Source organism: Rhinolophus ferrumequinum, chromosome 3 (assembly GCF_004115265.2).
Source record: "Rhinolophus ferrumequinum isolate MPI-CBG mRhiFer1 chromosome 3, mRhiFer1_v1.p, whole genome shotgun sequence".
Classification (NCBI taxonomy): domain Eukaryota; kingdom Metazoa; phylum Chordata; class Mammalia; order Chiroptera; family Rhinolophidae; genus Rhinolophus; species Rhinolophus ferrumequinum.
The window spans coordinates 6,446,867-6,474,108 of NC_046286.1; the positions used below are offsets into that span (position 1 = coordinate 6,446,867).

The 27,242-nt window shown below is 39.9% G+C and overlaps 1 protein-coding gene across 1 annotated transcript; it reads left to right on the top strand.

The window, feature by feature from the left end:
* Positions 1-18,065: 18,065 nt before the first annotated feature.
* On the top strand, positions 18,066-26,350 carry SRSF3 (serine and arginine rich splicing factor 3). Its single transcript, XM_033102400.1, has 6 exons — positions 18,066-18,193; positions 19,950-20,157; positions 21,410-21,544; positions 23,681-23,719; positions 23,951-24,037; positions 24,214-26,350. Exons 2-6 carry the CDS (start codon positions 19,952-19,954, stop codon positions 24,239-24,241), a joined length of 495 nt encoding a protein of 164 aa, XP_032958291.1. The 5' UTR covers positions 18,066-18,193; positions 19,950-19,951; the 3' UTR covers positions 24,242-26,350.
* The last annotated feature ends 892 nt before the right edge of the window (positions 26,351-27,242 follow it).

Genomic DNA, 27,242 nt, shown 5'->3' on the forward strand with positions numbered 1-27,242 from the left:
AGTTTCTGATTTTACTTTTACTTCTTATACCAGTGTTTATCTTGCACCCTGCATTTGCTGTAAATTGAGAGTTATTTCTAAAGGTGTAAAAGACTCAATTTAAACATTTTGGCTGGACAACAGTTTAAGTAATGTGTATTCATATCACTTCATCAGAAGACACCTAACGTCTAGACCCAACACTGATGCTAAGATTTAACCAGTCCTAAGGGAATAACAGCCCAATTCTCCCATTATATAGTTACATCCACCCCATCCCCCATTTTGAAACTAAAAGTGAACCAGTGTAGTATTAATTGGCACTATTTGTGTGTACAGTTCTCCATCAATCATTCACTTAATTTTTAACAGCTTTATTAAGGTTTAATTGATGTATAATAAATGACACATTTTAAGAGGGTACTGTATTGATTTTTCTATTGCTGCTGTAACATATTATCGCAAACTTAGTGGCTTAAAACAACACAAAATTTATTATCTTACAGTCCCGCAAGTTAGAAGTTAAATATGGGTCTCATGGGGTTTAAACTAAAGTGTCAGCAGGGCTGTGTTCGGGTGTGGAAACTCTGGGGGAGAATCCATTCCCTTGCTTTGTTCAATTCCTGGAGGCTGCCCGTAATCCTTGGCTAATGAGCCCCTTTGTCCATCTTAAAAGTCAACAACTTTATATATCTCTGACTATTCTCCAGTCATATCTCCCTCTGACCCTCTCTTCAACATTTAACACCCCCGTAATTACATTGTGCCCACCCAGCTAATCCAGGATAATTTCCCCATTTTATGGTCATCCGATTAGCAACCTTAATCCCATCCGTCACCTTAATTCCATTTTTGCCATGTAACATACATATTCATACATTCCAGGGAGTAAGATGTGGATATCTTTGGGGGACCATTTTTCTGCCTATTCTGTGATCCCCAAAGATTTCTGTCCATCTCATATGCCAAATACGTTCACGCTGTTCCAAGATCCCCAAAAGTCTCAACCCATTAGAGCATTAACTCAAAGTCCAAAATCTCATCTAACTCTCATCATTGAAATCATCTAAATCAGATACAGGTGAGACTATGGATATAATCCATCCTAGGGCAAAATTTCTCTATCTGTGGACATGTGAGACTAGAAAATAAGTTTTCTGTTCCCAAAAGACAATGGTGGGTCTGGCAGAGGATAACAGTTATAGACATTCCCATTCAAAAAGGAAAAAGATAGAAGGTAAAAAGGAATCACTGTTCCCAAGAAATTTCAAAGGCCAGCCAAGTAAATTGCATTAGGTCTCAAGGCCTGGGAATAACCCTCTATGGCTCTCAGCTTTGTTCTCTGGGTACAAGGCTCCAAGTCATCCTTCCTCGTTAACGGAATGTTGTGGGGACAGAGCCGGGAATGCAGTTTCCAGGCTCTCTCCCTCGTGGAAAGATGCTCCCTTGGGTAGTCAATGACCATCAACTGTGATTGGATGGCCATCAGCTGTGGCTAGTTGGCCGTTAGCTGTAACCAGTGAGCCATTGGCCACTAATATAACTGCGGTGGCTACACTAGCAGAAAATGGGGGCTAGCAAGAAGATGGTGGCTGAGCTAGCAAGCGCGGATTGCAGTTAGCACAGCAGATTGCAGCTAGCAAGTGAGGCTGGTTGGCAGAAAGAAGTGGACGACAGGTTGCGGATCGTGTGGCTCCTGCTTTCTGTGTCTCCAACCCAGCCACCAGCAAGAATATGGTAGTATGACTCCCCTATCTATGGCTCCGTGGGTGTTCCTTTTTGGCCTCACCATATCCTGCGTTTTTATGTAGGGAACAGGACTAGAGACCCCCATGAGTCCCTGCATGACAAATGTCTTGCTAATGAAAGGTGTGTGTGTGTTTACAACTGAGTAGTTTTTTCTCTTTAATTTTTTTTTATTGGGGAATATTGGGGAACAGTGTGTTTCTCCAGGACCCATCAGCTCCAAGTTGTCGTCCTTCAATCTAGTTGTGGAGGACACAGCTCAGCTCCATGTCCAGTCACCGTTTTCAATCTTAGTTGCAGGGGGCGCAGCCCACCATCCCATGTGGGAATCAAACCATCAACCCATTCCATGAGGGAATTGAACTGGCAACCTTGTTGTTGAGAGCTTGCGCTCTAACCAAATGATCCATCCAGCCCCCCATACAACTGAGTAGATTTATCAGCCTCCTTCCTGTCTATAGAATTTGGTGGGGGTGGGGGCAAGGTTCCAACAGACTTCGTTCATTCTATCTTTCCTCTGTCCGTTTCAGTCCAAGCTGTCAGTGTTTCTTCTAATATAAAATTCTCAAGAGCCTTGTGGGTCTCCTGTGCATGTCATGGGGATTCACTCCAGTAGACAAGAGGCTCCTTCACTTATCTTTCCTGGATAATCTCATCTCTATTTTGTTGTTGTTAAGATGGTTGAGGGGATCTATGAATCACATCCTCAATCTCTTCAAGAAGCCTTTTTGGGCTATTACAAAGAAAGCTGCTATGAACTTTCATGTATTAGACTTTATATGGGCATGTGCTTTCATTTTTATTGGGTAAATACCTAGGAGTCATATGGTGGGTATATGTTTAATGGTTTAAGAAATTGCCAAACTGTTTTCCAAAGTGGTTGTACATTTTGCTTTCCTATCAGGATTTTAGAAGAGTTCCAATTCCTCCATACGTTTACCAAAAGTTAGTATGATCAGGCTTTTTAATTTTAGTCTAATTGGTGGATTACCTAATGGTTTTAACACCAATTGACAATCCTTGCTTGAATCAATTTCATTGGCGCTTGAAAAATGCTTGTGTATTTCTGACATTATTTCTGCATCGATTAGCTGGCATTGTTCAGTAAAATAGAGATTTCTCTCATTCTCATCAACTGAGATTATAGAGTTACGCTAAATATAGTTCCTACTAAAAAGGAGATGAAATGTTTAATTCTTTCCCTTTAATTGCCAGTTTTCAAACCAGAGTTGTTTTAATCCTTATACACCTTTTTGATTCAGGTAGGTCATTCTTGTTTTCCCATTTTGCAACATGAAAGATATGACAGTGAGACTCAAAAGAGCTTGAGGAAGTTGTTCAAGTTCTCGATCTCAGCCAACAATCAACAATCCTGATATGAGTTTGCTTCCAAAATAAATAGACTCGATTGCCAAGGTACTTTGAAGACTCGTCCCAGTACGTCTGTATGGGCACCTGCTTCCTACTAATGCGGTCAGACTCTATTGAGAAACATTTCACCTCCCCACCATTAATGTCCTCACTTGCAGCAAGGTCATTACCAGTGTCACACAAGCTGTTGTGCTGTGTGGCCCAGCACCTGCTGGTATGAGGCGGAAACTGAAAGCTGAACACTGTGGCCCAACAGTCCTGGGACACCTTCCTTTGCCGTGAAAGCCCCTTTCATTGACTTCTGTCTGAGCAGACTGCTTTTCTTTCAGGAATTAGACTTAATTAGGGATAAACTCCTGGACTCTTTTCCAAACAAGGATGGGGCAGAAAGTAGCAAGTGGCAGAAAAGCCAGGAATCTGAAAGTGAGTTTAGATGGTGGAGTCAGTAAGGGGCACAGGAACTAAGGGGTAGACAGGACTGACGGTCAACTGGAAGGCTCTAGAACAGAGGTAGCAGTTGTTAAAATATTCAAATATTTCTGTGTTTTTGTAAACAGCTGCTGCTCTGAGAATCTCCATCCCCCACCCCCAGTGCCTACCTTCTACCCACCCCAGTGCCTCATCTCTTCTTTTGCCACCCTCCCATGACTGTTTTGATTGCTAGGGTCCGAGCTGAACTATGGCTAAATATTTTGAATAACTCCCCTGGGTGTGGACACACACTGGATTGGAATTGTAACTGGTGCGACCTGGCACCTATATTCTAACTTGAACATGAACGTGGTGTTGTCAACCACTGTTTAGACAACCTCGATACTGTCTCCCATTGGGTCAGGTACTCGTGGGTACTGCATTGTGATGTCACATGTATTTCTTACTGTTGGGATCCAGAGTTTGAAAACCCCAGGCAAGGACATTCTAGGCAAAGGGAACTGAATGCAGAGTTCCATAGCTTCTTTCTGGAACAGAAAGACAAAGTGACTAGGAGGTAAGCAGGCAGGGCCAGGTATGAAAACCATGAGAGGGCTCTAGAAGCAGAGACTCAGATGAGGAGCGTGGAATGGAAGGATAATGAATTTAGGGTCCAAAGTACGTTGCGGACACAAGAAAGAAGCATGTGTATTTGGATGCATGGTTCAGGCATGAAGGAATAAGCACCCCACCAAAGATAAAGCAAAGAACATAGTTCCTGAATGTAGACGAGGTCCCTCATGGAGAGATACACAAGGAGCCAGTTAGAGACCAGGAGGGACCCCGAGGGCTCCCCACATGAGCGAGCAGTGGACAAAGAAGCCCTCTGAACGGCACTGAGAACAGGAGCCAGGGTTGGGAACTTGAGGAACCGAAAGGGAGAGAACAAAAATGCAAGACAAGGGATCACAGATTGCAATGCAATAAGTTAAGTAAGATAAGGATCCCAGACACCTGTGGGGCTCAGAAGCAGTATGGGCGTGTAGCTACAGTGTCCTGAATGCAGGGGGCAAAACTGGCATTGGTGGTTCTGAGTTCTGGGACCTTGGGCAAGTGACTTAACCTCTTGTGCCTCAATTTTTTCATCCATAAAATGGAAATAATAAGAATCTACCTCAGAGTTTCAAGGATTGGGGGAACGGGGGCGGGGGGCTCTGAACAGGGTTTTAAAGGTTTAAGTGCTACATTTACGCATATGCTAAATAAATTATGATAGCTATGGCACCTGCTACCTAGAATTTTTTTTATACTTTCTGGGCCTGAGGTTTTTTGGATTGATGTATAAACTCTAGAAACTCAGGAAAGAAAGGAAAACAGCCATTGGGGACCTGAATAAAGACAAATCTATATCAAAACATGGGATTAAGCACACGCTGAAAATGTGACATCTTGACACCTCCACTCTGCCCTCTTCAGTTGCTTCTTGCAGTTACTTTGGAGGTCAAACTTGTTTCCCTGTATTTCTGATTTTCAGAGCCCAAACTGAAATAAGGATTTCTCATCCTCCAGCTGCACAAGCAACACTTTTATTCTGGCCTGAATCCTTTTCCAGAACTCTTTGTGACTCTGCGAACCAAATAAGGGAATACACTGAGGCCGCCCTGAAGTTCAGGGCCACTGAGGGGGGAAGAGGGTGGAGCTAAAATCAGAAAAGGAGGCTCAGGAACTGAGCTGCCTAGCGGGGGAGGGGTGGCGGGCACAGCCAGGAAGAACTTCAGTTCATGTAACATGTTGTTCCTTGGGGTTCCCAGAGGAACGTGGGGAACTGAAAAAACAAACCCACACACCCAGGGAAGCCAAATGCAACCTTTCCAAATGGCCACAATTTCTGAGCATTGATGCTTTCCACTCCTCAAGTTATCACCAGTTTTCAGAGCCAGACTTGGGGTTTGCATCCCATCTCCATCCCTTACAAGCTGTGTGAATTTGAGCAAGTTACTTAACCCTCTGTGTATCCCAGTTTCCACTTGTTACAAGTGCTACAGTACATTTTACAAATCAGGTACAAGTCAGAGGCGACCACAGGGTGAAAATTATTGTGTTGGGAGGGGCAGTTGCTGCATGTGGAGAACGGTATTTGAGGGGGTAGGTGGCAGGCAGTGTGAGGGAAACAGAATCACTCAAATGCTCTCAGCTAACTCACAAACTTCAGTGGTCACGTGACACCTCCAGACTAGAAGGAAATCAGGTAATTAACTGATGGTTACTGGAAACTGTGGACCAATTTGAAATGAAAGTTTTAAATCCTAATTATATTTTAAGTATTTTGGCTCTTCAGTAAAAAGAACTTTAATTTCCATTAAAATATAATTATAGAAAACTAGATCATACAGAGAAAAAAATAGCTAAAAAAAATCCTCAACCATCTCACCACCTAGAGATAAATGCTATCATTTTGATATATATATAGCCTTTCCTAGTTTTTCCAGCGTTTATATATATGTATATGTGTATATATGTGCATATGTACATATACACACACACATATATATAATACTTATATATTTGAAAAATGGATCATGCCTGCATTGTTTTGTTACCTGTGTGGAGTTTTATGGGTGTTTTCTTGGGGAGGTGAGGGTTAAGAATAGTTGTGAATCCTCTTAGAACCCACAAAATGGCCACCAGCCTTCCCAGTTTCCTTTACATATGTAATTCCTTTGCTGATTCAGAGTTTCCCAACCTTTCTGATTCTGTGACACACTTTGAGAGGACTAAACTTTCCCAGGACACAACAAATTCAGTGGTGAATGAGAGGAGGTACATATAACCTTAATAGAACCATAAACTATATAACTTGAAATGAACAGCCCTCATTTGCTGGCCCTGCCCAGTAAACTTAAAAACAAAAGCAAACAAAAAACCTCATGAAGCAAGCTGTAGGTTTTTGTCTGGAGAGTAAAGCTGTATTCTATATTTGTAATTTAACTCCTATAATATGTGGCAAGCATACAGCAGCAACCAAGCCATGCTTGGGTTGGAAATAGACCAAGTGCAATTGCTAGGGTGCCCGCGGAGCTCATAGTCTTTCTCTGCTCTAAGACCCAGGTGAGAGGATTGATGCAGTTTCTGGGCAAGCGTGGGCAGGGCTGGGAAGGACAGCTTTTATACTCATTTTCAACAAACATTTATTGTCTTCTCAGTGCCAGGCGGGCCTCCCTCTAGAGGACGGTGTGGCTGGCAGGAAAGGGGTTTTGGAAGAAGCTGAGCCCTAGCCTGTCTCTTCTGAATTACTAAATGTAAATGTTCCGTAATCTATAATATGCTCCACTATTACATCAACATAATTTTTTTCTTCTTCTTCTCTTCCTGCTCATCTCTTATGGCTTTTCTCTTTTTCTTTTCCTTCTTTTTTTTTGACTTTTTAATTATGGAAAATTTCAATATATAATAGAGGCAAGCAGGAAAGCGTAATGAACCCCATGGGCCCCTTACCCAGCAACAATTCTCAGCTCACAGTCAATCTTGTTTTATCTTCAATCCACTTTCCCTACCTCCATATTATCTTGAAGCAATTCCAGAACATCATATCATCTCGTGTATTTCTGCATGTCTGTCTAAGAGACAGGGACTTTAAAAATCATCAACATAGTCTCGTTATAACTCTTTAAAAATGAATCATAATCCCTTAATGTCATTAAATATTTAGTCAGTGTTTAGATCCCACATCCTGGTCTGATGATAGACTGTGTGATTTATAAACAACATAAAAGTATTTCTCACAGTTCTAGAGGCAGGAAGTTCAAGATCAAGATCAGGTTGCCAGTATGGTCAGGTTCTGGGTTGCAGACTGCTAACTTCTCCATGTATCCTCCTCACATGGCCCAAAGAGGGCTAGAGAGTTCTCTGGCCTCTTATTTATTTATTTATTTTTAAACTTTTATTTATTTTAAGTGTGTTTTTCCAGGACTCATCAGCTCCAAGTCAAATAGTTATTTCTTTCTTTTTTTTAAAGATTTTATTGGGGAAGGGGAACAGGACTTTATTGGGGAACGTGTGTACTTCCAGGCCTTTTTTCCAAGTCAAGTTATCCTTTCAATCTTAGTTGTGGAGTGTGCCGTTCAGCTTCAAGTTGTCCTTTCAGTCTTAGTTGTGGAGGGCACAGCTCAGCTCCAGGTCCAGTTGCCGTTTTCTAGTTGCAGGGGGCACAGCCTACCATCCCTTGCGGGAGTCGAACAGGCAACCTTGTGGTTGAGAGTATGCACTCCAACCAACTGAGCCATCTGGGAGCTAAGCAGCAGCTCAGCTCAAGGTGCCGTGTTCAATCTTAGTTGTAGGGGGCAGAGCCCACCATCCCTTGCGGGACTTGAGGAATCAAACTGGCAACCTTGTGGTTGAGAGCCCACTGGCCCATGTGGGAATCAAACCAGCAGCCTTCGGAGTTAGGAGCATGGAGCTCTAACTGCCTGAGCCACTGGGCAGGCCCAAGTAGTTATTTCAATCTAGTTGTGGAGGGTGCAGCTCACAATGGCCCATGTGGGGATCGGATGGGCAACCTTGTTGATAAGAGCAACACATTCCAACCAGCTGAGCTAACCAGCCGCCCCTCTGGCTTTTTTTTTTTTTTAAAGGCACTAATCCCATTCATGAGGGCTCCATCTTCATGACCTAATTACCTCCCAAAGGTCCCACCTCAAAATACCATCACATTGCAATTAGTTTCAACATGCATCTTATGGGGACACAAATATTTAGTCCTTTACATTAGATTTATAAGCGTTGTTTAGAGGCTTAGGACACTTTTGTTGGTCATAATTTTCTTTCTCCCCCCCTTCTTTTTTTTCAAATTTAGGTGAAATTCACATAACATAAAATTAGCCATTTTAAGGGTGGCTGGATGGCTCAGTTGGTTAGAGTGCAAGTTCTTAACAACAGGGTTGCTGGTTCAATTCCTGCGTGGGCCAGTGTGAGCTGTGCCCTCCACAACTAGATTGAAAACAATGGCTTGTGCTTGGAGCTGAGCTGCGCCCTTTACAACTAGATTGAAGGACAACTTGGAGTTGATAGGCCCTGGAGAAACACACTGTTCCCCAATATTCCCCAATAAAGATAAAAGTAAAAATTAAAAATTAGCCATTTTAAAATGAGCAACCCAATAGCATTTAGTATATTCACATTGTTGCACAACTACCACCTCTATCTAGTTTCGAAATATTTTCATCACCCCAGAAGGAAACCTGGTGCCCTTTAAGAAGCTGCTTCCCACCACCCCCATCCCTGACAACCACCCATCTGCATTCTATCTCTGTAAATTTACCTGTTCTAGGTATTTTATATAAGTGGGATCATACAATATGTGGTCTTTTGTGTCTGCCTTCTTTCACTTAGCATAATGTTTTCAAGGTTCATCCATGTTGTAGCATTTGTTATTATAGCTGACTAATATTCCATCTTATGTGTATTCTACAATTAGTTTATCCATGGATGGACATTGGGCTGTTCCTACTTTTTGACAATTGTGAATAATGCTGCTATGCACATGCAAGTGCACGTACTTGTTTGAGTCCCTGTTTTCATTTCTTTTGGGTGTATATACACCTAGAAGCAGAAATACATGTAAGATAATTAATTCTGTGTTTAACTGTGTGAGGAATTGCAAAACTTTCCCAGTTGAATTTGCAGTATTTTCCATTCTTACCAGCTACGTATGAGGGTTCTAATTTCTCCACAGCCTCACCAACATTTGTTATTTTTCTTTTTTTAAAAAAAAAATTATTATAGGCATCCTAATGGATATGAAGTTGTACCTCATCGTGGCTTTGATTTGTATTTTCCTAATGACTAATGATATGGAGCGTCTTTTCATGCGCTTGTTCGTCATTTCTGTATCTTCTTTGGAGAAGTGTCTATTCAAGTCACTTGCACATGTTTTAATTGGGTTGTTTTCTGTTATTGAGTTTGAAGAGTGTTTTATATAATACTAGTTCTGGATACTAGATCCTTATCAGATATGTGATTTGCAAATATTTTTTCCCATTCTGTAAGTTATTGTTCTGTTTCAATCTCAACTATTGCAACACAATTCTGACATTAGCTACCCAGAGTTACCATCAGACACTGTAGATTCAAGGCCATGATTCCCATAAGACTACCTCCACTTCAGACACCAGCCTCAATTTCTGTGGTCTCCAGGCCACCTGCACATGTGCCTACAAATGTAGGGGTTCTCATGATCCCCTCAGGTTCGATGGTTCGCAAGAATGACTCACAGAACCCAAGAAACCACTATAATTACTGTTGCATTTTTATTATAAAGGATCCATATCAGGAACAGCCAAATAGAGAAATGCATAGGGCATCTGTGTCCTCCCCTCATAGAATCAGGGTCAGTCACCCTTTCAGCACATCAGTGTGTTCATCAGCCAGGAAGTTCCACTGAGCTTCAATCCAGAGTTTTTAATCAGTTTCATTACATAGGCTTGACTGATTAAATCACTGGATGCATAACTGAACTCCATCTCCAGCCCCTTCCTCTCTCCCCAGAGTAGAGCTGGCTCAAAGTCCCAACCTTCTAATCATGTGGTTGCTCAGGAAATTCCGAGGGTTTTAGAAGCTCAATGCCAGGAATCTGGGACAAAGACCTGACAAATTCTTTATTAAGCAACAGTTGCCTTTTCAGTTTCTTAATAATGCCCTTTAAAGCACAAACATTTTTAATTTTGATGAAGTTCAATTGAACTATTTTTTCTTCTGTTGCTTGTGCTTTGGTTGCCTGTGATTGTCATATCTAGGAATCTATCACCAAATCCAAGGTCATGAAGATTTACCACTGTGTTTTCTTAAAAGAGTTTTATGGTTTTAGATTTAATACTTAGGTCACTGATCCCTTTGCAGTTAATTTTTGTATATGGTATGAGGTAGGGGTCCAACTTCAGTTTTTTGCATGTGGATATCCAGTTGTCACAACCCCATTTGTTGAAGAGACTATTTTTTCCTTATTAAATAGTCTTGGTCTTTGTCAAAAATCAGTTGGCTATAGATGTGTGGGTTTATTTCCGTACTTTCAATTCTATTCCATTGGTCTATATGTCTATCCTTATGCTAGTACCACAATGAATTGATTACATAGCTTTGTAGTAAGTTTTGAAATTGGAAAATGTAGGGGTGGCAGGTTACCTCAGTTGGTTAGAACGTGGTGCTAATAACACCAAGGTTGCTGGTTTGATCCCTGCATGGGCCACTGTGAGCTGTGCCCTCAAAAAAAAGAAAAAAGGAAAAAGAAATTGGGAAGTGTAAGTCCTCCAAATTTGTTCTTATTTTTCAATATTATTTTTGGCTACTTAGGGCCCCTTGCAAATTCATATGAATTTGAGGACTGGCTTTTCCATTTCTGCGGGGGGCGGGAGGGGAAGGCCTGTAGACTACCTTTCTTTTCTCTCTTCCTTTCTACTTTTTTTTCTTCTCTTCTGAAAAAAGACTCTTCTCCATGTCTTTCTACCTTAGTTTTTTCCCTCTTTACCCTGCAGCTCAGAACTCTGAATCCTAGGGTTGTGACTTCTCGGTGTAACTCAGTGTTTGATTCCACTAATGTCTCTTCCTATCTGTTCCCAGGACGGACAGCCGAGGGGATTATGTCCCTAGAAGGAACAGGCTCTCACTTGAGTGGACACCCTGCCTCTAGCAGCATGAGGAGTCTGGGGGGTGGGGAGTGGAATCTGGAAATAAGCTCCTTGCCCTTTCTCCTCTTTGTTCTCTTCTTATTACTATTGTAATAAATGCTCCATAGTCTGTATTAGAGTCTCTGACTCATAGGAATGTGGTAAATGAAGGTTTTTGTAGGAAACTACTTTATAAAGAAACCTCATTTTATTCTGTATGAGTATGTTTTTTTATATGATATATGTTTCTGTTTTATATTCTGTGGAAAAAACATGAAGACAATCTATGGCTAGGTCGGAGAAGTTTTAGTGAACTAAAGTTCAATGTTTTAAGAGTAACAGCCACAGAATGATTAGCTCTGGTTGGTAGTGTAATTATGGATGATTCTTATTTTCTTTATACATTCCTGTATTTTCCAAATTTTCTAAAACAAGTATGTATTAATAATCAGAAAAAAAACAACTTTTAATGAAAGTAAGTTATTAAAAGGGAGGGCTGTAGAATTTTGATAGGGATTGCTCTGAATCTGTAGATTATTTGTGTAGCATTGCCATCTAAACAACATTGTTTTCTAGTCCATGAACATAGGATATCTTGCTTGTTAGAATTTTAAGTCGGCTATGTTAAATGTTTCAGAAAATAAAATGCATTCAATGTACAAATGTTTCTTGATACATATAAAGGAATTAGATCCATTAAGTGTCTAAATAAGGTTAATTGTTTAGGGAAATTCTGCTTAACTTGTGATTCGATTAAAGCTTTCTCTAAGGACAGTGGGAATTATTGATATTATTTAAAAAATTAGATTTTCAGAAAATAAAATAACAATGATGAGAGGGTTAGCTTAACCATACAAAAAAAAAATTGGATACAAGAATTTAAAACTTTGGGCAGGCCTGGTGGCTCAGGCGGTTGGAGCTCCATACTCCTTACACCAAAGGCTGCCGGTTCCATTCCCACATGGGCCAGTGGGCTCTCAACCACGAGGCTGCCGGTTCAACTCCCGCAAAGGATGGTGGGCTGCCCCCCTGCAACTAATCAGACCTGGAGCTGAGCTGCGCCCTCTACAACTACGATTGAAAGAACAACTTGACTTGGAAAAAATCTTGGAAGTACACAATGTTTCCCAATAAAGTCCTGTTCCCCTTCCCCAATAAATCTTTAAAAAATTTTTTTTAAACTTTGATAAATTTAATATTAATCAAAACACCAGAATCAATCATATTCCTTTCAAGACATAACCCCCCCTCAGAGAATGAAAAGTCTAGTTGTCACCTAGAATCTTCTATGTGTAGGAGGGAGGAAGTCTCCTGATTGCACACACTTCTAACCTACCATTATATTATAGCAGCTCTCTGAGCCTTCCAGAGAGAAACATAATAAGTATTCAATTAATGTTTATTGACTGAATGAATGTGACTGATTCATCTTGCTTTGTTGAAAGCACTTATTAGGCACTTGGTAAGGACTTATTGATATATGAATCAATACATGTATAAAATGAACATTTTACATATTAATAAAATTTTAAGTCTATCCCTCACCTTTGTGCTCAGCAACACTGGCTTCTTTATTTATTATTTTAAAAAATTCTTCTAACTTATTACAGGAACTTTACACATTCTGTACCCTCTTCCAGGAAACATTCTCTCCTCTCACAAGCTTTGCCTGATATCTCTGCTTTTGCTCATTCACTTCCTCCGGGAAGCCTTCTTTGGTCTACTTAATCAGGCCAATCTCTCCTAAGGTATGTTCTTAAGGCACCACTTCCTTCTCCAGACCATTTTCCACATAAATAATTTCACTACTACTTGTGTAGTTTTTTTCTCTAATGTTCCTCTATATTGGAATTTAGACCCACTCTGGCAACCTGAGGCTCTGTTTTGGCTTACTACTTTTTCCTCTAAATCCATCTCAGTGTTTGGAAAATAGAAAGTACCTAATAAATACTTCTTGAATGAATGAATGGTTGTTAACTATGTAATATGACCCAAAAAACTATTTCAGGGAATCATATAAAAATACATAGAAGGGTGATATCTCAAAACATCAAAGCAATTAGTTATTTAAAAAAGCTTAAAACTATGTAATTTGCAGAAAGCACTATTTTCACATAGTTGTTCAGGATATGAAACTAAAATGAGTTTTTTATTTATTTGATTTTTTTTGAGAATTTATTTTATTATAGTAAAAAAGTTCTCCCTGATTTTTTAAGTTTTATTTAAGTATAGTTGGTATACAATATTGTATTAGTTATATTAGTTTCAGGTGTACAATATAGTGATTCAATATTTTTATACCTTACAATGTGATCACCCCACTAATTCTAGTAATCATCTGTCAACGAAGAAACATCCTGCCTAAGGGAAACTTGTAAGAGTTTATTTGAGCCAAATTGACGACAATTGCTGGGAAGCAAAGTCTCAACGGATTGAGAAAATGCTCCAGAAAAATGGCCATTTTGCAACGTATTTTATACATTAGAATCAAAGGAGGAGAGTTGCATGAAATCCATCCGTTGTAGATTAAGGGGGTGGGAGAAAGCAAAGCGGAGAAATCTCTGGGATTGGATATAAAGCAAAATAGAGAGACACACACTTCTTTTACATTGGTGGGTACAGTATAGTTAATACCATTTTACAGCACAAAGAGATGTTACTTGGGTAATTAGATAACAATAAGCGATATTGTAGTTTCCTGTTCTGGTGTGGTGGGTTGTGCCCCCTGAGGGATCCAGAAAAAGGGATTACTCTGATATTCCAAGTGTATGTTATCTTAGATGGGAAAAGGACAACAGATAGGCTCACTTAAGGTAAGATTGACCTTTGTCAAGGAAGCTACAGGCCAAGGATATGACTTCCCGCCAAGGCCACCTTAGGAATTTTTATGTTCAAGCCATCCTATGTGGTTATTTTCAGTCTCCTGAGCTTGTCAGATTTAACATGTGGCCCTTTTCCGTCCACAATATCTGTCACTGTGCAAACTTACCACAATATTATTAACTATATTCCTCTTCATCTTTTTCACCCATCCTCCCCACACCCTCCCTTCTGGTAACCATCCCTTTGGCCTCTGTTTCTAAAGTCTGTTTTTATTTTGTTTTCTTTGTTTTTTCAGGTTATACATATAAGTGAAACCATATGTTTAAAATGAGTTTTTGAATGATTATGTGTTGTAATTGTGTGTGGTTAGTTTACATTTGTCCTGGTAGATCAACATTGCCCAGTAGAAATATAATGTGAGCCACACAGTTAAAAAAGTATAAAGCAATAGATGAAGTTAATTTTAATACTATACTTTCTACCTCAATACATTACAAATGTTATCATTTCCACATGTAATCAATATCAACATTAATAATGAGATATTTACGTCTTTCTTTTTAAATACTATTTGAAATCCAGCATGTATGTTACATTTACAGCACATCTCTGTTCAGACTCAAATAGCCACATGTGCCTAGATGCTGCTATTAAACTGCATAGACTTAGATTAGTTCTCCAGTTTGCTCTGCTCTGTGCCCTGGGAGGCTGACTTCTAGGCTTGCATCACCCAGCTCTCGCGCCCTCAGGTTTCCAGGTGACTTTGTGCTATATAGGAGGCACCATGAAAAGATGGAACTATGGGAAGAGAGAGTAGTTCAGTTTTTCCACCTCTGACATCCCCACCTCCAAAAAACGCACACAAAAAACCCAAAAAACCAACAAACCACAACTGGGCTGTTGCAGTGCCTTTACCTAGGGTCACAGTGACCTCTTTTTTGTAGCTACAGTACTTAGCTGGTTCTGGTAACCCTGCTCCCTTCCTTGCCCCATTGGGCCTAAGAGCTGCCTCAGGGAGTCCCTCCTTCCCTTGCGGGTTTCCTCACCCTGCCCATACCTCTGTACATAATTACCTCTTCAGTAACTCTTTGTTGAGTGTGCTATGTGCTTCCTGCCATGACATTGACTAAACCAAGTAATTAATGAAATATTGTTAAGGTCTATACTCTTATTAGATTTTCCTTCATGGATACTTGAAGTCAACCATAATATTTAAAGTATTAATTCTTCTACATAGATATTCATGCCTAGCCATCAGTAACTTTTTTTTTTCTTACATTAAAAAAGGAAAAGTACTTAGTGAATTGGTAACAGGTGAATTTTTTTAGAATTGCAAGATAACTTGGTGCCATGGTTCTCAACTTGAGGAAGTGAGAAGTCTGTGTCAGAGTAATTTCTATATTTGGAATCTTTTCTGTGTACAAGTGACAGGAAAAAAATCAAGTCAAAGTGGCTTAGGCAAGTTGGGGGAGGAGGTAGGGAACATGTATGTTCAAATAACTGGGAATTCTGAAAATGGAACTGGGTTCTTCAACAAGAGGTCCAGGGCTCCTTATTCCCCATCTCTCAGCTCCCCTCCCTTAGGTTGGGTCCACCCGAGCCTGCTTCTTCCCTTCTGGAAACAGGATGGCTGCCCTGGCTCAGGACCCCACTGGTCAGAGGAAATGAGCATAACCTCTCTTTGGTTGGCCTAGCAGTAGTGCTGGAATTAACTGCTGACTATTCTTGGATTACTCATCCATTCTAATTAGGGTGGGAGTGGGGCTAAGCACTGGAATGACTTAATTAACCAGGGGTGATCTTGTCCCTACCCCTGAAAAAGTGGGTTGTAGGGCCCAACCAGACCTGAATCAGTAACATGGTTTACTGTGAGAAAGGTAGTTTCCCAAAGAAAATCAAGAGATGTTCACTGCAACATATGATCCCCATTCTCTGTCCCTACCAAGAAATTCTGATAGGTTCTCTTGAAGCTTCACGTGGTTCTAGGATCTAGACAAGAATGGTTGGTGGTTGAATAAATTTAAAGGAACAGTAAGATATTCCTCAATTTAAATGGATAGATAATTCATTTGGCTGTGGTTACCAGAAGATAGAAAGTGTGTGTGGATGGACAGAGGAGGTTCAAACTGTATTCATGAATACAGTCGGAGGGATTAAGAGTGCTCCATTAAAAGATGCAAGCTCGATTAGCATTACACACACAAACGAAAAACTCAGGAAAATTTGTAGGAAAGAATGGGATACGGAGATGTGAAAAGAACATTTAAAAAGAGTCAGCATTTTTGGAGAAGAAATTGTGCCAGGTGATTTGCATATATATTTCTTTTAATTACTTAATTAAGTAAACAAATATGTATTGATACCCTGCTGTGTGCCAGACTTGTTTCCAGGCCCTGGGAACACAGGAAGGACCACAATAGACAAACGCTGAAGTTTTATGGGTAGAGACAGCACCTACATAACAACCCTGCAAGGTACCAGCCCATTTCACAGAGAGAAAAATTAACCCTGAACAGGTTAAGGGATTCTTTTTAAGATACTTTAGCTGTAAGTAGCAGTGAGGCTGTGGTCCAAATCCAGGACTGTCTGACTCCACAGCCTTTGCTTTGGCAGAAGAAAAACTTAAAAAGAGGAGAAAAGAGGAGAGGAGCAAGTCAAGGCAAATATAAATGAGCCAGAACAGAAAAGCATTTAGAGAAGGAAAAAAAAGTAAGATGTGAAAGAGAGGGTTTGCTAGAATCCCCCTTCACCTGGGAAACACCGCAGGTAAGGCTGGTGCAGGGCCTGGCTCAACAACTTTAGTTCCCATTCCCCCTCCTCCCCTGTAATTCCCATTTTATAGGTGAGAAAATTAAGGCTCCTGGTGATTAAATCTTCGTATTTTTTCCCCCACAATGGAAAAATCTCTTAGAACCACAATGGGAGATAAGGCTTCAAAGGAAAATATCTGGGAGATCTAAGACTTAAGTAAATAATTGTCATATCTTGAAGCTAATGACAGTAGATACAGGTTATTGTTGTTTTTCCTTTTTCCTTGAGAGCAGATTTAAATAAATTTTAGCAATATGTAAGTCAAAGTCCACTGCAAGGGGGTACAGGAGAAAGTTTGAGGACACCAGACACACTTCCTACCGTAGCTGAACTCCCTCTTCCGAATAGGAAGGTCATGGTGATTTTACTAACACAACTGCAGTATTTCTCTCCCAACAGTTAATAATTCTTGCGGCTCTGTCTTCCTAGGCGGAGTGGAAAACAGAGGAAGGTGTGAGTGGCTCACGGACCCCCAACCCTACACCAGATCAACACAACAGCCTTTTCCAGGAGAAAAACCACACGTGCCCTTCCTGGCATTTGTTCTGGGGCCCAGAATTTAAATTCAGTCTTCTTTAGGAACTTCCTTTTATTGTTATTCGGTAAAGGTGATAGTTTCCAGACGGCCTGAACGGTCTCATTTGCCTTTGAATTTCTATTAAACATTTTAAGAGTTCAGGCTGATGACACCACCCGTCTCTGCCAAACCTTGCAGTTGGGGTGAGAGGCGGAAAACCAGCCAGAGTCGGGCTGACTTTTCAGGATCGGGCTTTTCCATAAATGTAGGACCTGGGCGGGCACAATCTGATGGCAGCTGGGTCACAAACAGCCCAGTGACCGTTGGAGCAACTCTGAGGCACGTTTGTAAACGCGATGGTCTTAGCTGCAGCCCAACCGCTGGCTAGGATCAAGTAATGAATTCATCTAATATCTAAATCTTATTAGGAGCAAATGGCTCTATCAGTGTTTGGGAGTGACCGCAGTAGTGTTAATAACGCCAGTCGATTTGGAGACGAGGGAGAGGGGATTGAAAATAACTTGGAGATCGGCAACGGGGGAACACCTGAAGAAGCTCCACGTTTGAGGCGGCTGGAGCGCAGGCATATGCACCAGACCACCGACCCGACGGCGTGGCCAGAGCACGCTCCCAGCAACCGCGGTTCTCGCTGAGTTTGTAGCCTTCACGTCACGGCCTCTTCGGCCTCTCATTGGGCGAGCCAGTCCAATCACGTGACTCATCATGCCGTATAAATAAAGGCAAGGAGACAGCGGTGGTCCGCCATTTCGTGGACGCCGGGTCTGTGAGAGTGCTTGTGAAGCTGGGCGGAGGGGAACGGAAGAGCCGTCCGTGGGTGTGTGGATTTGAGCCTCCGTATTTCTAACCCAAGATTTCGGTAAGAGACCAGCGTCCAAAGTAGTGAAGAGGCAAATGGAACTTAACAGTACCGAGGTAGGGCCAGGCCCAATGGCGGCGCCAGATTGAGACAAAGAGACGCCGCCGCCATTTTGTGACGTTCTGCACGGGGCGGTGGCGGGGGCTCCAGGACCCCCGAGGCCGTACCCCGGCCCTGAAGTGGTGTTTATAATCCTCAATTGGGGTAAACTGGGACGTGGGATTACCCAAGAGTTGAAACAAAGGGGGAGCCGGTAACCGTTTTGTACTCCAGGCCGCGCGGCCTTTGAATTTATGGCGCCTTTTTTTTTCCCTCCACGTTTTCTTAAGATCCTAGGATTTTTTTTTTCTCAAGGCACTAATCAAGATTGGACTTTTCGGTCCGTATTAAATGGTTTTTGTACTCACCTTTGTTTTCATTTTATTTTAATTTGACTTCATATTTTACAGCCTGGACCCATTTTTTTAAACCGATTTTCCGTGAGCAGTGTTGTTCTTGTAGCTACTTCCCATTAATCTGTAGGCCTGAAACTGGTCACGGCAAAGGTTTTCTTGTTTTGTTTTTTTAAAGTCTCCAGTGGTTTGGTCTCAACTCCTGGGCACAGGGTGGGGTCACGCAGATAGCATGTGTCTGGACTGGTTTTTTTAACTGGATAAGTCCAGAGTAAAAAGAATGTGTGGTGTTTGTTCATGAAAAGCCCTTGAAGTGAGTTATTGAGTAGGGTGCTCTTTGATGCAATTGAAACCGGCCTACAAGGTGACTAGAACCATTGCTGAGGCGACTTGGAGGTGAAGGTTTATCAAATACAAGCCCCAAAATTTCAGTAAATTCCTGCATAAGAAACACCTAATTTTTTCCCCTTGAGGTGATATTAACACAAGATTCATTTTAAAGTGTGTAATTCAGCGACAGTACATTCATAATGTGGAACTATCACATCGTTAGTTCCAAAACATTTTATTACCTCTCCTGAGGACTCGACCTGTATCAATTAAGCAACCACTCCCTTTTCCCCAGTGCCTCCTGCCCAGCTTTGGTAACCATTAATCTGTTTCTGGATTTACCTGTTTTGAACATTTCATATACATGGAATCGTAATAGGTGCACTTTGGTGTCTGGCTTCTATAATTTAGCATGTTTTTGAGATTCGTCCGTGTTTGTAGCATTTATTAGTACTTAACTGAATAATTCATTGTATGGATAATACATTTGCTTATTTACCCATTGGTGGACATTTGGGTTAATACCTCTGGCTGTTAAGAATAGTGCTGCTATGAGATAACGTAAAAAAAAATACATAACACCCTTGCTGGTTAGGAATGAAGCTGGTTAAAGTTTTGGCTTATAAGGCAAATTAGTAAGACTTTTCTAATGGTTTAGCCTTAACTACTGTTCTCTGCATTGTTTGATTTGGTTTTTGAGCTTCCAAAGGATTTGCATCTGAGGTTATCCTACTTTTCTAAGTGCTTTTGTTCAAGATGAAATAACAGGTAAAGTCCCTAACTCAGTGCCCAGATTTTAGTAAATGTTTCTCCAGTGTTTATTTTTCCCTCTCTTTTTAAGGAGGCATTCTTAAGCAATTTGTGCTGGCTTCCTGACAGTTATCTGTAACGATCAGAGAGAAATGGGTGTTTCAAGAGTGGTAGTTTTACTTTTTTTATTTGTATTTATATTTTGGCATTCTTAAGAATTTTTTTTTCACTGTAGATTATTTGGGTAAATTAAAATATTTTGAGTTTTTTTGTTTGTTTTACAGAAATGCATCGTGATTCCTGTCCATTGGATTGTAAGGTTTATGTAGGTAATCTTGGAAACAACGGTAACAAGACTGAACTGGAACGAGCTTTTGGCTATTATGGACCACTCCGAAGTGTGTGGGTTGCTAGAAACCCTCCCGGCTTTGCTTTTGTTGAATTTGAAGATCCCCGAGATGCAGCCGATGCTGTCCGAGAGCTAGATGGGAGGTAATTTAATGATTGATTTATACTAATGGTGAATATGTGTTTCTAATTTTTAAAATCCCTGGGAATATTTGGTTTTGGATGACTTCCTGGTTATCAAATTGATGGCTAGAGATTTACATAAAACTATTTTGCAATCAAAAATAGGGCTCAATAGTTTTAGTAGAGTTTAGTAGGAAGTTGACTGGCCTTTGAAGAAAAGTTTAATGGTCAGTTCTTGGTGGATTCAGCTACATCTAATATATGGTTGCAACATTTTAATCTAAATTGTTCATTGTCAGTTGTGTTGTCATCTTTGAATTGTTTCTAAAACAATTGTGGAATTAAATATCCTCTTTAAGAGGATGCTTGCTGTATGTAGCTGGATGATGGTTAACATGGGGACCATTATTAAACCATTATCTTTTGTGTTTGAAATGCTTCCTTTAGGAAGTATGGATTGTTTGGCATTTCCTTTTGTAATTAGTGCCCTATTAAGGTAGTTGGCTGATAAGTAATGCCTGAGTCTTAATAGTGAATCCTTCCACCATCTGTTTGGTTTTGCAAACCATTGGTTTTCATGAAACCAAGGAAAATTGTTAATCCTTAAAATCCCAAAATTAAATGGTCTGAGGGTTGGCTGTAAAGCTGTATAAAAGGTTGTGTATTCAAGAAGATTGCAAAAACATTTCCAGACCCCCACCTTTTCCCATTGTCCAAATATGGTGGCTTATCTAAACTTAATGATTATGGGCCAATGAAGAAGTGAGTGAGGAATAGTTGCCTTTTTCTACTATTCTCAGCTGCACTTTCTTGGTCAACTATCAGGATGGTGATTGAGGGGAAGGGGTGATGTAATGTAAAATGACCAAAATGTTTCTGTCCTGTTTATCGCTCTGTTTACATGGATGTGGTGGGGGGGAGACCAACAAATACAGTGTAGTCAGATCAGTTAAACAAGTGCTGAGATCTCCAAGGAAGAAGTCACAACAGGATGTACAGATGAACTAGTTCTTTGAGGATGAATTCAGGGGTTTTCACACTTTAATTGCAACTGTTAAATTAACAGAGTCCACTGATGAGACTGACTCTTAACAGTAAGGAAATTGGTTTTCTTTAAGAGAAAAAAATATGGGAACAAAAACTTGTTTCGGTATTAAGGATTCTACAGGCATTCGGATGTGTTTTTGCTAAGACACTAACTAGGAATAGTTTTTGCTTTAACACATGTCTCTTAGAAAGTGTGGCTTTAAATGCAATGTTTCTTACCTTCTAGAACATTATGTGGCTGCCGAGTAAGAGTGGAACTGTCGAATGGTGAAAAGAGAAGTCGAAATCGTGGTCCACCTCCCTCGTGGGGTCGTCGCCCTCGAGACGATTATCGGAGAAGGAGTCCTCCACCTCGCCGCAGGTACTTGAGAGAGAGCGTGCTTAGAGGTATTGGTGTAATGGAGTAGCTAATAGGAGCAGGTATTTCTCTTAAACTTTGTTGGTGGGTTTTAAACTTACTGTGAAGAATCGGAAGTTTTTATGAAACATTTGCTGGGTGTAGTTTGGGGTATGTGAGTTGTGCTGAGTGTTGGCTTTTGTCTTTAGGTTCATGTTGGTAGTCAGTAACTTCTATCTTGGATCTATCTTCTAGTTCATCTTCTAGTTGCATCTTTCCAAGTCTTCCCTTGTACTTCAATTTAGGCCTTTTTCCATTTCTTGACTCCATAATGACAAACATTACATTCAACTCTAGCTCTTCACAAAAATGTGTTTTCTACTATTAGCACGATTGTAATATTTATCAAACAGGCAGCTGTTTTAATGTTACAACTGGTAAAATAGAAATCATTCTGAAACTAAAGTCACTGACCAATAAAGGGGGCTAAAAAGTAATCCCAGTCATCTGTTCTTCAAACCCAAATAGGAGAGAATTCAGTTTTTTTATAATTGAAAATGGCATCATTCTTGGACCAGGCAGTATTTGGATTATAACTCCACATCTCCAACCTCCAAAATAGTTTCTATAGGACTGAATTTACCTCTTACAGGTGAGTGAAGTCCTAGGAGATAGGAGTTCAAAATCTTGCCCCTTTTGCTATTTTGAAAAACAAAACACACTGTTGCCCATCATAATAAAGCGTATTTGTTAGCTAATAGATGGTTGTACTGATGGCTTGTTTTTCATTTTTTTTTGTGCTTTTTGGTCCATCTATTAATAAAAATGAACCCCGTTACAGAGTCACCATCATGTCTCTTCTCACCACCCTCTGAGTCTGCATTAGCCAGTCAACTAGCCCTTTCAGCGTCATGTGACCAGCGCGCCCCATTCAGCTTGGCTGGTGTCGTTTCACATGACCCAGGCATGGCCAGTCGTCAGGTTGCACCGCCCTTTGGTTCCCGAGCATGCTGTTTTCTCTCAGCCTTCTCTCCAACCTTAACCAAATCGGCAGCAGCCACCTCGACCGCCCACACATTCCTGGCCAATCAGCTCAGCTGTTTATTTACCAAATGTCTTCACAACAACTACAGCAGCAGCCTTCGGCTAACAAAAAAGCAGGAAAAATCCACAACACCCCCTTCGCCAACCAACTAAATCCAACGCAACATCTGGCAAAACCTTTTCAGCAAATTCTTCCTGGCCGTCAGTCCGGCAGCCTCACCACCATTTCTAGCTTGTTGAAACCCAAAACTAGTAAGTTTTTCCTGCTTATACAGTTTACTGCTGGTTAAAATAAGGAGTAAGCGGCTTAAAGTAATTCTTTTTTTCTGGATCAAAGGCTGGCTGTGCATAATTGAATGGTAATGTACATATATATTGCTTGAATAAAACTTTTAAGGGTGATAGGGAACTCGTAATGTAACTAGACCTTCAGGTGAAACTTATTTGCATGTGTGAGATGCCAAACTAAAAATTTTAATAACTAACAGATTTAGCTTTCCTTTCTAGCAAAAATTTGTTCACTCCTATCACCTTTAAATGGTTTTACTAACAGTTTTCAAAATTTTAAAATTTTGGGGGTGAAGTGGGCCAAGCTAAGGTAATTTTGATAAGTCTAAACACACTCTTAAATGTGACGATCACAAATGCAGTTCTAATGTAGCACTTAATGGCATCAATATTTACACCTAGCGCGTTTTCACAGAATTACACTATCCACCTGGTACCTAAGTCTTGTCATGGACTTACAGGTTTGCATGGGTTCCAAATACTGGTTTATGGTACTGTTTTTGGAACTACTTGTGGGACTACATTTTGGTGTGGTGTTTTGGGTAGTGAAGTTAGTTTGACATGAAGTTTTGCATTGGACAGATCTGCTGTGAAGCATTCTTTGTTAAAGTGAATCCATGGTTGGAATACCTGCTTTTCACTTGAGCTTTTGGTTCCTTAATCCTTCTGTGCCTTTTTTTTTTCTTTACTTTTTATTTTTTTTGGATGATGGGTGCCAGTTCTTCGGCACATTCACTGGGCCCAACAGTGAGATTCAAAAGTTGGGAAATGCCTCACGCCATAAATAATAATTGACAATTAGCCTAACTTTCCTGTTTCTGCTTTTAGATCTCCAAGACGGAGAAGCTTCTCCCGCAGTCGGAGCAGGTAAATACTGCCTTTATTGGCCACGTTTTCAGAAATGGCAGCGTTGCTGCTGTTTTGCAAATGATTTGGTTAGTGGTAATAGACCACTGGCTTTAATAATAACTCAAACGGGTTATAGAGCCAGTGTTAAGTTGCAAGGATGAAACAGCTTTTAGTTTTCAAAGGCGTATTATTAGAAATACTTGTGTATAATCCTGAATGGCCCTAATTTTCTTTTCCCACTGGCTTTAGGTCCCTTTCTAGAGATAGGAGAAGAGAGAGATCACTGTCTCGGGAGAGAAATCACAAGCCGTCCCGATCCTTCTCTAGGTCTCGTAGGTAAGATCTTCAATGACTTGGGCCATTTAAGACTTTGCATACATAATGTATTGGAAACAGAAATAGGTCCTAAGCCATTATGATACGATTTTCATAACTTTCTACCATAAAAATCTTGTTTTGTCACTGTCACCAAGTTACAGATGCAACTTGTTTTTCTGTTTGTTTTTTTTTAGCCGATCTAGGTCAAATGAGAGGAAATAGAAGACCAGTTTGCAAGAGGAGTGGTGTACAGGAAATGACTTCATTTGACAGGAGTATGTACAGAAAATTCAAGTTTTGTTTGAGACTTCATAAGCTTGGTGCATTTTTAAGATGTTTTAGCTGTTCACATTTGTTTGTCTTGGAACAGTGACACATAAAAATGTAATTCTCTATGGTTTGAAATGAATCATATGAGGCATGTAATATCAAGAATTGTTACTTTACAATGTTCCCTTAAGCAAAATCGAATTTGCTTTTAACTTTTTAGTCTTGCAGAGACTGATAGATAATAAACCTCTCCTGCCCAGCTAAAGTGTGATGTTTAATACTACGGAAACTGGCAAAAATTGAACCTAAGATCTTCCATAGCTGGGATATAATATGCAGCTGCAGTTGAATATGCAGTCTTCAAAAGCTGCTGTGAGCACAAGCCAGGTAAAAATTAAAGCTGCGTCATTAAAACTAGATTTAGAGGTTAAAAAAAAAAATCCAACTAGTCTTTTCACACTGGGCAGAGGTTGTCCAGTTGGTGTAGAATCAAAGAAGTTTCAAGAAAGTTAGTTTACCTTGCCTTAGGTCATAAGTTTCTTCTGTGATTGCAGTATATGAATACATAGCTCTTTGTAACATTCTTCATATGGAAATTTGAGACTATCCAAGATACCAGTGTCATGCCAGTTTAAGGGTACATTGTAGAGCTGAACTTTGAGTTACTGTGCAAAATTTTTTTTCATGCTGTCATTTGTAATATGTTTTGTGAGAATCCTTGGGATTAAAGTTTTGGTTACAAATTGTTGTTTAACCTGAAAGCCTGTTTTTCCTTGCAAAACTAAAATCTGAGCTTGGTGTCAAGTTCAGGTATAACATTCCTATTGGAAGCCATACTTATATTTTCTTGTAAAGTGCTTTTGAATTAATAAAATAATAGCGTAATTGTGTAATAGTTGAGCCCACTATTACCATAGTTCTTGTCCCCTGGAAAGCAGTTGGTTACACAAATCTTATAAGAAACAAAATAGAGGCTTTTGAAATGAAGGGACTATTTGGTTGTCACCTAAGTGACAGTACTGTTTTTCATTTGTTTTTTTTAGGAGTAGAAGCCAGTTTCAAGTCCATGATACTCAGTGACCAACATTTTAAAGTTTAGCAACCCCGGTGCATATAACCCAAAGTTGCCCATAAGAAAAGCTTTTGTCATTAGCATGAGAACTTTCCACAAAGCTTTAAAAATTGCTTCCATTTTATATAATTTCAAGTGTTGCATGGGAGTTCTAAATTGATCCATCATGATGTAAAATTCACTATATGGTTTAAATGTAACAGTGCAGAATTGAATATGGAGGCATGCATAACCTTCCTCTTAGAAATCCAGAGGAGTTGTAATTTCAAATTTTTGTGCAATTAGATTAAATCATAATGCAACACTCTTGTGGCTTAGTTTCCTTAAATGTGCTATTTAATGATAGTTTTGGATTATTCTGTACTGACTTGAATATGAAAGAAGTCATTGCATTAAGAGTTGAATCTATAAAGATTTCATAAGATGTAGGTTCTAAAGAGATTATTTCTAGTGGTCCTAACCTTTCATGTAAATACCAGTGAGATTCATTGGTGTCATAAAGGCGAATTGGTATCAGTGAGGTTCAGGTTCAGTATGAGCCTTGTTAAAGAAGACAAGTGTTGATTTATTGGGAGTTTTGGCTTTGGGCCTTTTTGTCTTTCGTCATTTCCTCATAGCCTAAATACTGTTCCTGTTGAAAACAAGGTAAGAATAGCTTAAGAAGTCATAATGATACATCAATAACTACACTGCTCTTGTAAATGGACATTTATATGGGGTTTCTTAGAAGTATACAGTGGTTCCAGAGTCTTAAATTAGAAGGGTTTCTGTAAAAAGGATAATAGATTATGGGAATAATGTGACTAATAAGCCGAGTTTGTCAAGTCAACCTTGGGGAGTTATCCTGGCTTTGGGTCCAAATTTGCAATCACTTTAATAACCAGGAGCCCCAGCACAATTTTATAGCTTGCCAAAAATATGGAAGATAGGAATTGTTAAACTCTTATATTGCACTTTTAAATTGCGACTATTAAAAGTTCTGAAATTACTGTAGTTTTTAAATTAGAAGTTCCATTAGCCAGTTTGGTCGTGCATGCATCCTGAGTTGAGAACATGATACTGAAAATTACTAAAACTGACTTGTGGTGTAATGACTATCGGTGTCCGCTAGAGGTCGCCATTAATACTTGGTGATAATTTAAAGAAACCTAAGGATTATAGTTGGTTTTTATGCTTTCAAGAATATTTAACGATCTGTGGTTCTCAGATTATTATGGGTTGGTTATTTCTGAACTCCATGTCTGAAGCAGAACGGTAAAGACAAAGATAAATTAGGCAGAGAAATTCTAATTTTATGTGTAAATAACTTACCTACTATTGATACACTTTTTGTAGTTTCTTACAAAGATCATGTAGATGGCTTCTCCACCCCTTTAGTTAGACTCACCTATATCTGGATGGGAAGTCCTGGTTGCTTTTTATTATGGTTCATCGTAGTATAGTGCTGCTTTATCAGGAATAGTGTTGATCATAGAAATTTTTCAAAATACACACAGCCTGATTCCAGGACCATTGGCTCAGTTTTCCATGGCGGTCTAGTCCTGTTATTTGGAAGAGTTCTTCCAGGTGATAACGTCCCTGGGTATGTAAGAACTGCTGATGTAGCATTTTGTCTTAATGTGCTTTTATTTTCAGAATCCTGAACATGATTAAGTTGCCAGATCTAGTTGGTGGTGTCTTCCAGTTGTATATTTTTGTACTGGACTGTTGCCTTCTGGTTTTCCATTTTTTGGGGGGCGGGGGAACATGAAAGATTTTTATAATTAAAGTAGCTGAAGAAAAACTGGGTTGGAGTATATTTTTATAAAACTTAGTGTTAAACACGATTTTATATGTCCACACAAATTCTCTTCATCCAGTTTTATTGATTGGATACTTTAA

What these genes read in the sequence shown, in the direction of transcription:
- SRSF3 (XM_033102400.1), top strand. Translation starts at nt 19,952, where the DNA reads ATGCATCGTGATTCCTGTCCATTGGATTGTAAGGTTTATGTAGGTAAT. An exon ending in GTCCGAGAGCTAGATGGGAG is followed by an intron (nt 20,158 to 21,409) that starts GTAATTTAATGA and finishes CTTACCTTCTAG; the next exon opens with AACATTATGTGGCTGCCGAG. An exon ending in TTCTCCCGCAGTCGGAGCAG is followed by an intron (nt 23,720 to 23,950) that starts GTAAATACTGCC and finishes CACTGGCTTTAG; the next exon opens with GTCCCTTTCTAGAGATAGGA.